The sequence below is a fragment of the Ipomoea nil genome, unplaced genomic scaffold (genome assembly GCF_001879475.1).
Source record: "Ipomoea nil cultivar Tokyo-kokei standard unplaced genomic scaffold, Asagao_1.1 scaffold0465, whole genome shotgun sequence".
NCBI classification, from domain to species: Eukaryota; Viridiplantae; Streptophyta; class Magnoliopsida; order Solanales; family Convolvulaceae; genus Ipomoea; species Ipomoea nil.
Window position 1 is genome coordinate 1,211,315 of NW_017616893.1, and position 12,750 is coordinate 1,224,064.

Consider the following 12,750-nt stretch of genomic DNA (forward strand, 5'->3'; position numbering starts at 1 on the left):
AGTAAAATAGGAAAATAAAAAAAGATTCTTAATTCAATGTGTTAGGAATATAGCGGAATAATGCGGAAGCGAAGAATCGAAAATTGAGAATTATAGAAGTTAAATAATAGGGAAATATATAAAATGACAAAATGAATTAATAAAGTGGGAAAGCATATATATATATATATATATATATATATATATATATATATATTTTTAACCTCTAAAAAGAGAAAACAAAGTAAATATATATATATATGCTACGTGAGGAGAGAATACAAGATCAGAAGTAAATGAATTCAATGTTGAATTGAGATGCATTACAAAGAAAAGACATTAAGCTATTTATACAATCAAATTGGGAGAGAAATGAGGGCATGCGGCAATACAAAGAGGAGAACCACAATAAACAGAGAGAACGTGTGAGGCATGGTGACATCATGTTGGTCTACAAGGATTTAGAGCCACATATTATTTTCCTAACAATCTCCACCTTGGATCAAATCCATTTGTGGGAGTTAACAACTGGAACAGTCGACTAAACTCAAACACTGCTTGAACTTAGCAATAGGAAGAACCTCAGAATAGCAGGATGGATCACCATCAACTTCCTGTGTGACTGAAAGAGCATAAGCAACCATGTTGGTTTCATCATCACTAGCATACCTAGCAGGTTTTTTAATTGTCCTCCTAGGACGATCCATAGCGCAATGGAATACTCTCGTTGTGGCTCGACGAGAGGTGCGATGCTAGTAGATACACTAGACATTGATGAGGATACCGCAACTGAACCTGTCACAGTACTGCCATGCAAGACGTACAAGCTTCCAGAACGAGAAGCTTTCATGAGAACAAAAGAGCCTTTGATGACCTTTAGAACTCCACCTTCAGCTGTGTACTTGCACTCCAGAGATTCCAAGGTGCCCAATGATATCAGATTGCATTTAAAATCAGGAATATACCGAACATTGGTAAGAGTCCTGACAACGTTATCATGAGTTTTAATTTGAACACTTCCAATTCCACTAACCTTGCATTGGGTATCATTACCCAACAAGACAACTCCACCATCAACCGATTCCAGAGAAATGAACCAATCTTTGTGGGGACACATGTGGGATGTACAACCAGAGTCCAAAATCCACTCGGTTTCACTCCATTTCTCACCGGAGCTAACAGATAACAACACATCACCATCTGAATCACTTTCAACAACACTAGCTTCAGCGGACTTCTTTTCTCTCTCTTGCTTGTTTTTCAGCTTGAAGCATTCAGTCACATCATGACCATGCTTCTTGCAGTACTTACAGGATTTGTTGGACTTGGATCTAGATTTTTTATTGCTACTCTCTGTTTCAAGTGAATGACCCCTTACAGTCAAGCCTTCACCTTTGTCCTCATACGTAATTTCAAAGTCAAACTTTTCTTTGGACAATAGGTTTGACTTAACATTGTCGAAAGTAAGGGTATCACTACTATTACCATACAGCATAATTTCTTTGAAATGCTTGTATGATTTAGGGAGAGAAACAAGCAATAAAACAACACGATCCTCATCGTCAATTATGACATCAATATTTTCCAAGTCCAATAAAATAGAATTGAATTCATCTAAGTGAGACTTAATAGAAGTACCTTCCGTCATACGGATTGTGTACAGACGCTCCTTCAGGCGCAGCGTGTTCGCCAGAGTTTTGGCCATGTAAAGCGTATCCAGCTTGGACCATAAATCTGACGCAGTCGTCTCACTTACTACCTCACGTAGAACCTCTTTAGACAGGCACAAAAGAATGGTTGAACGTGCCTTGTCATCCAAATCTTCCCAATCTTCATCTGTCATTTTAGCCGGTTTCTTCTTCTTACCAGCTAGAGCTTTCTTCAAACCGTTCTGGATTAGAACGGCTTCCATCTGAACCTTCCAGATAGAAAAGCTAATTTTCCCGTCGAACTTCTCGATATCGAACTTGGTAACAGTCGACATCTTTAAAAATAACTCTCAATTAAACCGCTCTGATACCACTTGTTAGGAATATAGCGGAAATAATGCGGAAGCGAAGAATCGAAAATTGAGAATTATAGAAGTTAAATAATAGGGAAATATATAAAATGACAAAAGGAATTAATAAAGTGGAAAAGCATAAATAAATAAATAAATATATATATATATATATATATATATATATATATATATAATCTCTAAAAAGAGAAAACAAAGTAAATATATATATATATATATGCTACGTGAGGAGAGAATACAAGATCAGAAGTAAATGAATTCAATGTTGAATTGAGATGCATTACAAAGAAAAGACATTAAGCTATTTATACAATCAAATTGGGAGAGAAATGAGGGCATGCGGCAATACAAAGAGGAGAACCGCAATGAACAGAGAAAACGTGTGAGGCATGGTGACATCATGTTGGTCAGACATCATGTTGGTCTACAAGGATTTAGAGCCACATATTATTTTCCTAACACAATGAAAATGGAAAAAAGAAACGGAAAATTGTGAAAAATGCCAAAATAAAGATGACAGTAAAAAAAATTCCTACTAAAAATAAAAAATAAAAATAAAAAAGATTCTTAATTCACGAAAAATAGAAAAGAAAACAAAATTTACTGATTAATTGATACTAATAATAATCATTAAAAAAGGTTAACAGTAAAATAGTAAAATAAAAAAGGATCCTTAATTCACCAAAAATCTATACTAATTAAAAACACAATCATCATTTCTTACTTTCTCGCCCAAACAATAAAAAAGGGAAACAAATTACCAATTAATAATACTAATAATAACTAGTCAAAAAGTTAGTAGTAAAATAGAAAAAAATCCTTAATTCACAAAAAATAGAAAAGGAAACAGAATTCACTAATTAATTAATACTAACAATAATCAGTAAAAAAAAAAAAAGTTTGTAGTAAAATAGGAAAATAAAAAAGGATCCTTAATTCACTAAAAATAGAAATATAAACGGAATTTACTAATTATTACTAATAACAAATCAATAAAATAGGAAAATAAAAAAGGAGTCTTAATTCAATGAAAATGGGAAAAAAACGGAAGGCTGTGTAAAAAAAAAAAAAAAAAAAAAAAAAGTCATAATAAGGATAATAGTAAAAAAAAAAAAATCCTACCAAAAAAAAAAATTAAAAAAATTATTAATTCAGGAGAAATAGGAAAGGAAATGAAATTCACTGATTAATTAATAGTAATCATAATCAGTAAAAAAAGTTAACAATAAAATACGAATACAAAAAAAAAAAAAAAAAAAAAAAAAGATCCTTAATTCACTAAAAATTGAAAAAGAAACGGAATTCACTGATTAATACTAATAATAATCAGTAAAATTGAAAAATAAAAAAAGAATTTTTAATTCAATAAAAATGAAAAAAGGAAACGAATGGTTGTTAAAAAAAAGGTCATAATAAGGATAACAGTAAAAAAAAAAAAAACTTACCAAAAAATTTGAAAAATAATAAAAGATCCTTAATTTACGAAAAATAGAAAAAGAAACGGAATCACTGATTATTTAATACTAATAAAAATCAGTAAAATAGAAAAATAAAAAAAGGATCCTTAATTTACTAAAAATGGAAAAAGAAACGAAATTCACTCATTAATATTAATAATAATCAGTTAAATAGGAAAATATAAAAGGATTATCAATCTATACTACTATTAAAAATAAAATACTCTTTCCTTACTTTCCCGCCCAATCAATAGAAAAAAGAAAAAAATCTATACTATAAGTAAAAAACAATATTTTATTTACTTGATTTTCCGCCCTAACAATAGTAAATAATACAGGTAAATTAAAAAAAAAATGGAAAAAAAAAGAACAATAATATTTCACAATAATATTTTACATCGTCAATTGAAAATGGAATGAAAATTAGGTAAATTGGAAAAAGAAATAAACATTAATAATTGACAGAAAATTCAAGATAGAAAAAAGGAACAAAAATTAGCTTAATTGAAAAAAGAAATGAATATTAATAATTGTCTGAAAATAAAAAATGATCCATAATTGACTAAAATAGAATAGAAAATGGTCAGATCATTGCATTTTAATTTTTCACAATAATATTACACAGTATAATACATCAAATCACAATTGTGTCATAAAATCTTTCACAAATATAAAAGGAAATGAATATTAATACTTCACTGCAAATAAAAAATGATCCATAATTGACTAATGTAAAAAAATATGGTTATATCATTGCATTTTAATTAAAAATGGAAGGGAAACTAAAATTGAACGGAAATATTTCAATTGGTTGGGCTAAAATAATTGACTGAAAATGAATCTAATATTACTAATTGACTGAAAAATTATAAAAAGAAATGAATATTAATAATTGACTGCAAATAACAAATGATTTATAATTGACTAAAATAAAAAAAATGGCCAGATCATTGCATTTTAATTAAAAATGAAATGGAAATTTAAAATTAGAGGAAAATATTTTAATAATAATATTCTACATTATCAATAGTAAATGCATATTTTAAACAATAGTAATTGTACATTAAAAATGGAACGGAAATATTTCAATAATAATATCTACATCATCAATTAAAAATGGAACGGAAATTAGGTAAAAATATCACTGCATTTGATATTCTAATTGACTAATTGATTGAAAATAAAAAATAATAATTGGTTGAAAATGAATCTGATATTACTAATTGACTGAAAATATAAAAGGATAATTAATTGACTAATATTCTACCATTACATATTTTCACCCAAGTAACCTTTTCTGATGGATGGAAGGTGTTAGCTTTAGACGAAGATGAACAAGATTGTGTTGTCACTACCAATGTCTTCTACAAAGAGGTTTCAATAATGTGTAAATATAATCGGTGATATTAAGTTTTTTTAAAATGAAAAAATTGCTATATATCTAGACAAAAAAATGTATCTTACATACAAATGAATAAGGATAGCAATTCATTGCCTGCATTGGCAGCTCAACTGGTCATAGAGGTGAAGTTTGGAAAGAAGGATAGCAATTCATTTCTATAACTGAGTTGTTAGAGAACGAGCACATTTGCCTAATTTATGAAAATACTAAACAATGATAAATAAAATCTTCAAAGTTATTATAAGCTTATAGCACCGCATGCGTACATCTAGACATTAGCTATTAATTTGAGCAATTATTTGCACAAATTCAAGCAATGATAACATCAAAATATATAAACGATCCAAACCATATATTTAATTACACTATATAATATTTGATGTTCTAATTTAAATAATTATATATCGATTCATATATTCTTAATATATTACAACAAATTCATTCCGTGCATCGCACGGGTGCAAATACTAGTTTTATTTAATAAAAACGTACTCCCTTTGTCCTATTTTATTTATCCTACTTACTATTCATTGGTTAAGCCAACTATTTCTTTTTTTATTTATTTTCTTTATTACTTATTTTTAAATTTAATTTTTAAATTTAATAGTACTTTTAATGTAATTTTTAAATATATAAATTTTGTATACTAATATTAAACTTAATATTATGAAAATTTAAATTAAAAATAACTTCCCTCGTTAATAAACCAAACACAAAAAATGAGACGGAGGGAGTAGTAAAAATTTCTCAAAAAAAAATGTAGTAGAAATAATTTTGTAAGTAAAATGTATACATTTATTAGCATAAAAAAAGGGACATAAACCACTGATATAACTTGAATTGAGACTTATTAATTATGTTTTTAGATCAGATAAAGATTCAATTATTATCCTCTAATACTTTGGGAAGCTGAAGTGAAATTGTCCTCTACAACATTAAAAACAAGCAAAAATTAGATTGGAATATGAACCCCTGAGTTCAAATTCTGACCTCCACTATTGTACCAAAAATATAAGAAAAATGACATGGATCTCACAGACATCTTAAACACATTCAATCCATCAAAATAATTCATTCATTCATTCAAAGATATACATACTGGCACAACCCATTAAACCCAAAAACCTTTGCATACAACAATCACTTGTGTAAAAATGGCCAAAACTACTTGTCAAGCACCATAAACCAGATAATGGCAAATTACACATTTGTGATGAGTCAATCCCTACATACATAATCCACGACGTAAAGTATGAAACACACAAATGGAAGATCCACGGCCCAATAACATGCTATATAGCTACGACAAAAATGGTTTAGCAATTTAAGGACCAAAATACTTTTCTCATTACTAAATTTTAGTGTCCACACTACGAAGTTCAGATTGAGGCAAAAGGCTTACTTTCTCAACAAGAACATTGCCAGTGCAGTCGATTCTGTATGAAACGTCGAGGCTTTCCAAAACAAGGTGATACATTGTATCACTGGAAGAACAGTTCACTTCTTCACTGTTCTCTTCCGACATTTTATCAGGGCTGTTCTCCAGCTCCAGGATGTCATAATCTGTAATACCATTATCGGTCTTCATTCTGGAAATTTGAGGTCTACTTCTTTGAGAGACCGAACGTATATCCCAAGAAAGCACTTGTTTAATCAAGCATTGGAATTCACAAGCTGATTTATAGAGCGACTTCTTTTCCTGAAGAAAAAAAAAAAAAGAGTTCAGTCATTTTGTAGAAAGAAAATTGAAGATGAAAGAGAGCATGAAAAGAACAGAGCAATAAACTTCAAAAATAAATTAAAAGAGCAAGATAACGTTGATTTGAAAACTAAACTAAAGTATGATATCAGTATATCACTTCTATGGGTTGTCTAGAGAACAATGTATTAGTGATTTCTTATAGACTGAAAAACAAATATGCTTTACAGTCATAGAGTGCATATAGAGAGTTCTTATAAGTTAGGTCATGAAATACACCACATTGACAGATGAACTCTCAAGCAAACTAAAATTTCTCAAAGAGGGCAGATGGATATATAAGTCAATAAGTGCATCATTTATTGCATTTTCCTTTTTAATTTCCAGTTCCTATAATATAATTTTTATGATTCCTTATGGTTCTGCTGAGAATCAAGTCCTCTTAACTAATTAATTTACCTGTAAAGTCCAGTTTTAACCATCACACTCCTCACATATTCAAATAGTATCATTTCCACAAGTTCATGTTCAGAAAAAAAAAAAAAAAAATTGGAATTTCCTCTGATTAGCATGAAAATGTTGCATTTTTTTCACTTTTCTAAGCCCAGGCAAACCTGGTTTGAATCTGAGATACAGATCATGGTTCTTTCTTTTGAAAACCCCAAAAAAAAGACAACTAACTTCTCCCTACAACGTATTCAAAAAAAAAAAAAAATTAAATTAAATAGTCAATCAGAATCTATTACTTCAGGAGAACAAAGAGAATATCAACTTTAAATCGGGAAAATAAAGTTGATACAGAAGACTGATAGAAGAAAACCATAATAGAGAACACTTCAGATTCCATCACAATTATTACCATGATTGACCAACAATCACTCAGACTAGTGGAGAAGTCCTCAGAGAAGATAACAGAAGATACAGCCAATAGCTTATCCACCTGTCCAGAGAATTCAATAAGTGCTCTAGAAAAATTAATCCAACAAGAAAAAGATAGATTCAGAGTTCATTCAGAAAACGATAAGGTTAGCCTCAAGTATCACATGCAACTTTATTATGTTTAACTCCAAATGTTGATTACTAGAGTGCTTTTTTTTACTAGCTCCCTAATCAATCTGGGCAGATGGAGGGACAATATAGTAGTCTGTTTATTTTGGATGGGTCATGAAATAGGATCTAAATCGTTCAACTAGCTCAAAAGGTCTCATCCATAAAGTACAGTCCAGGTCACGTACATCTTTGCTCCTTTTCGATATACATACAGTTAATGTTTCTAATTAGACTACTGACAAAGCCACCAGTTTCACTTCTTGATTAGCTATTTCTTATGTAGTGCAGGATAAATTAGAGAGAATATCAGTTTTTTATACCATATCTCACGAGGCTATACATCTATTACACTACAGAATGATCACTATAGAACATATACTACCTTGTAAAGAATCATAAGTATTTCAAAAAAAAAAAAAAAAAAAAAAAAAAAAAAAAACTTCCTTTTACATGAAACAACCATAATACTCTGAAAATTATAGCATTTAATAATAAAATCTAAAGTTCTTGCGCAAATGATGTGAAGTATAAGCATTAGTAAGAAGTTAATACCTTTACCCAATCGGGCACTGTTGCTCCAGTGATGCTGTCACAGTATGGAAGATAGGGTTTAACATCAAGAACAGGCTGTTCATACAGACCAAGTAAACAAAAGAGTTGCAGAGCTAAACACCATACATAGGTACATAGCATCACACAAGGTAGGATAATAGAAAGATCTATAACTACATCACAGGCAAAGGAGAATGCTTACTGTGCCATCAACCAGATCTATGCCAGAAAGCATAACAGTACTCCCCTGTATTGACTCCACCTATACAAAAGGAAACCTAGCTCATCTCACAAAATGATTTCACCTTGCCTTTTGAGAAAATGAAGTAATACATAATATTTAATATTCACTGCGACAGAAGTGTAATGTTGAATAAAGAATTTCAGTGAAAGTGATCAACTCAAATGAAGCATTGACAGTTCAAAATTTCATGCTTTTTCTTTTTTGAAATTGAGCTAACATACTATGGGATTCAAAGTTTAATTTCAAACAATGATTCTTGGATCCCAATTCACAATTCATCAGTTGAACCAACTAGGAAGCAAGACTACACAGATTGACATGGCTTGTTCATTCACTGGCACAAACCTTGGTTAGGTTGAGCCTAGGCCAGCTTGGAGGTCAAAGTTAGAGTACTAGACCTACACAGTCAAAATTGTGCACGCACCAAAATACATGCATATCTACACAAAACAAGTGGTAATGCATTTTGAATTTCCTATAACTGCTAAATGGAGCTTCAGGTGGTCAATTAATTGAATACATTCCATCACTAGCATATTGAACCAGAACAAACAAATCCATGCATTGTAAACCTTAACTCTCTACGTAATTTCAATTGGACTTGTTAAGAGTCCTTCCCACATTGAAAAAATAAGAGAGAATATATGGGTTTATACTTTATAAGGTCATGGGTTAGACTAGCTAATTGATTGGATTCAGTCTTTTAGTGTGGTTTGGCTCATGTGCATTATAGCCCAATTGAGTGAGCTTGCCCAATCTTAAATTATAACAAGACTTAATTTTACAAAGTAGCCTTCTTGTATAAAAATTATACACCAGTTACTATTGGAGAATTAAAAGTTCAGCATGCGCATTATCTAGTTTTAGATTAGTTTTACAAGGTGGGAGGACAGAATGCCTCAGCAATGAGAACTCCTAGATATCAATTATAATTCCTCCCCACTCAAGACTTGTGCAAAATCAATATGAGAATTGAGAGAGTAAAATTCTGAAAAGAAAGCGAGAAACATTAGAAAGACAAGGCTATGTAGAATACAAGACTTATTCCCTACTCCAAGAAACCTCCATATTAAGTTATTTACAACGATTGCCAACTACTATGTAGTGTGATGGCACCTCAGTTACCATTCCAAATGGGTGGTCACAGGATCAAAGCCCAGTGGTGGGGGCATAGATTTGTTGGGTTGAGAATGTTTGAGAAAGTATAGAACAGATACTACCTTGTAAAAAATCATGAGTGTTTAAAAAAAAAAAAAGGTATTTACAACAATTCCTATTTCCTAATGGATGCATTTTCCAAATATACAATCTCTTTTTATGGGTAACCAAACACCAACCTATACTATAATTGATGAAAATATATTCCCAATGTTCAAAAATAAAATGTTAAGAATGAGAGCAGATGAGGTGCAGATCTTAAGTAAGGAATTCAATTGTACCTTCGCAACTGTGAGCCCAATAGGGCATGGACGATGTGGAGATCTTGTTGCAAAGACACCCATCCTCCCTCCTTTTAGCCTTGGCACCCTTACCTATTTTATTTAATAAAATCTGTACCAGTCAGTGGCTCAGTGCTGGAGAAACTAATAAATTGAAAATCACATAACTGACCTTTGCCTTGAACTTTGAGTGTGATGGATTCTTCCACAACTTCTCAAGATCTGTGTTTAGGTGAAACACATAAATGATCCAGCAATGTGAATATCCTTCAAGACCCTCAAGAGCAGCTGGGGGAACCCGCGTTGTATTAAACACTAAGCATGCTCTAGAAAGAGGTACTAATAGAGGCTGTCTTGGAGTTCCATTTCTGTACAAATACAAAAATATTAATAGGACACAAAAACAACACAGTTTGCGGTCAGTGATTTGAAATGAGAAAAGAAAATAAAATTAAAAAATTTGGAATGCACACAAAGTTTAAATATGTGGAACACAAGGAAATGAGGATAAAGTATTTGTTTCTTTACTTAGATACAAAGTGGTTCAACAAGTATCACTTTGATCAATCCATGACTAATAAATAAGTATATTGAGGCTTTTGCTGTCTTTATGCATCAAGAACTACTGCAAGTATATAAAAATAAAGGTTACGGAGTAATTGATTTTATATTCAAATTAGAGCCCCTTAAAAGCTAGTTGAGACAAAGAGTGCAGGACTAATGTTGAAATTTAATTAATTAATCAGTTCACCAATATATAATAATAATCTAATTTTTATTTTATTAGTAAGTAATGTGACCCATCCTAAAGTATTATTGTCCAAACATGCATAACTTTGGTGCTTCTATGATTGAATCTACATATGAATAAAATGTTGAATGACCTCAAAAGAGTTCTATAAAGTATTTACATTTAGGAGATGAGTGATGACAAAAAATATGTATAAATAAATAAATAAAATAGCAATAGATGACAAAAATAAAAATAAAAAGAGAGAGAACAAAATAGAACAACCCTGACTTCAAAGATTCTAGCCAAGGGAAATTTTATATTTTATATAGTATTAACAATGACACTCCAAGATTACCTTGTAGAGAAGCATGACTGAACGGTAGCTATAGGTGTCATAGGATATGATTTTAACTCAGAATCATTAGAACAGACCATAGCCAATTCTTCCCTCAATGCCTACAATTTTTATTTAAAACTTCATCATAACATGGTAGAAGATCACAGCATCAATAATTTATGACATACTATTATGTTTGCCATAGAATGAGTTTAACTAAATACCATTTCAACAAGGGCTGGAAAATTTACATTTTGAGGTTCAATGCCTATTAACTTTAATTCATAATATGGTAGAAGACAAAAACAATAAAAATAATTCGCAATGTTGCATGGACAATTCACCCCTCAAGGTTCAGTGCCGATAATTCATAAGTTCATAACATGGTAGATTGGTAGAAGACCAAAAAATATACAATATGACTGATTTTACAAGGCAGGATTTAAAATTCAAATAAATAATGTCAACAAAACATTCTGATACAGGGTAACTATAGTTGAATAATAATGATACTTTAGTGATGCTGTAATAAAACTATATTGTGTATAAAATGAAATTTGAATAGCATGTCTCACATATTGAGTATATATTGTCAAATGAAACTGTAGTTAAAGTAGAATTATACTTTAGTAGTAATGTAATAAAACTACTAAAGGGAGAGGTTACTACATGGACCATAACAGAATTCGCCGTCTACCATTGTTACAACAGAAAAAATTTTAAACGACTTTGTTTTTCTACCTAGTCCACGTTGCTCCGTGGACAACGGTCCACAGTAAAATTTGCAGAGCTATAGAGACAATTGTACCACTAAATTCAACCAATTAAATAGTATTTTCTTTCAATCAAGTAAATTTAAAAACCATTATTTGCCATCACCCATTCATTTTGCCTCTATGAATATATTTCTAATATCTTCATGGCTAACGATTCCAATGCAAGTCATAATCATGAATTGAAATGAATGTGATAATAAAAATAAAGACAAAGATTACTCCTTAAAACAGCCCATTTTTCTCTTTTACTACTTTTTCCTGATTTGGGCCTTTCTTAAATCTTCTTCAAAATCACCGAAATAAAAAAAAAAAAAAAAGGTAAGGAGAAGCACCTGCTGAGCTCTAATGCGGCCTCGCCTTTCAGCAGCACACTTTTCTAAGGCAGTTTGCAGAGCTTGTTCAAGCGCTCGGAGTTTCTCATCAGGACCCACCCTCCATTTTCTCATCCAGAAATAAACTGTAAGCCATATTAATGGCAAGGTTTCAAACGATTCATTGAGTAGGGTGAAGTCGCAGGGTGGGGGAGGGAGGATGGGTGGAGCCGTGGAGGAGACACTTACCTGCGATGGCCGAGGATGCAGAGAGAGAAGTTAAACCAAGAGCTATGGAGAAAGTCAGCAATTTGGAGGCGGCCATGAAATTGGAACTCCAAACTCACACATTCTGACCCTCTATTTACTCGGTTAGTAGGTTGTAAGTAAAAAAATAATACTCCGTAATTAAATAAATAAACAATAATAATAATAATAATAATAATAATAATAATAATAATAATAATAATAATAATAATAATAATAATAATAATAATCCTTTATTTCAAAACTAACTAGTGTTTTACCATATAAGAAACATAAGAAATTATGTTATCATAAATTTAAATAAAAAATGTTAAAATAAAAAATATTGAAATGTACACTATAATAATATAATTAGATTTCACATATATTTGGTCAGGTATGTATTTTAGAGAATAAAATATTAAAATTAAAATTTTGCATGATTAATATAGTCTCTAATTATATATCTGTTTAGATAAGTACTATTTTTTTTACGCGTTTTGCG

At 30.7% G+C, this 12,750-nt stretch overlaps 1 protein-coding gene across 1 annotated transcript; it reads right to left on the minus strand.

Moving 5' to 3' along the window:
* Nucleotides 1-5,913: 5,913 nt before the first annotated feature.
* LOC109172993 (tRNA (adenine(37)-N6)-methyltransferase) lies at nt 5,914-12,367 on the minus strand. Its single transcript, XM_019322238.1, has 9 exons — nt 12,249-12,367; nt 12,021-12,145; nt 10,931-11,031; nt 10,015-10,210; nt 9,843-9,935; nt 8,362-8,421; nt 8,160-8,234; nt 7,417-7,497; nt 5,914-6,557 (listed from the first exon to the last, which is right to left on the minus strand). Exons 1-9 carry the CDS (start codon nt 12,322-12,324, stop codon nt 6,210-6,212), a joined length of 1,155 nt encoding a protein of 384 aa, XP_019177783.1. The 5' UTR covers nt 12,325-12,367; the 3' UTR covers nt 5,914-6,209.
* Nucleotides 12,368-12,750: the final 383 nt, after the last annotated feature.

Excerpts from the sequence above, each read along its gene's own strand:
- LOC109172993 (XM_019322238.1), bottom strand. The coding sequence starts at position 12,324 with ATGGCCGCCTCCAAATTGCTGACTTTCTCCATAGCTCTTGGTTTAACT. Across the intron at positions 8,235-8,361 it reads TAGATCTGGTTGATGGCACA|CCTGTTCTTGATGTTAAACC; the intron begins GTAAGCATTCTC and ends CTGTATGAACAG. Across the intron at positions 6,558-7,416 it reads GTGATTGTTGGTCAATCATG|GAAAAGAAGTCGCTCTATAA; the intron begins GTAATAATTGTG and ends TTTTTTCTTCAG.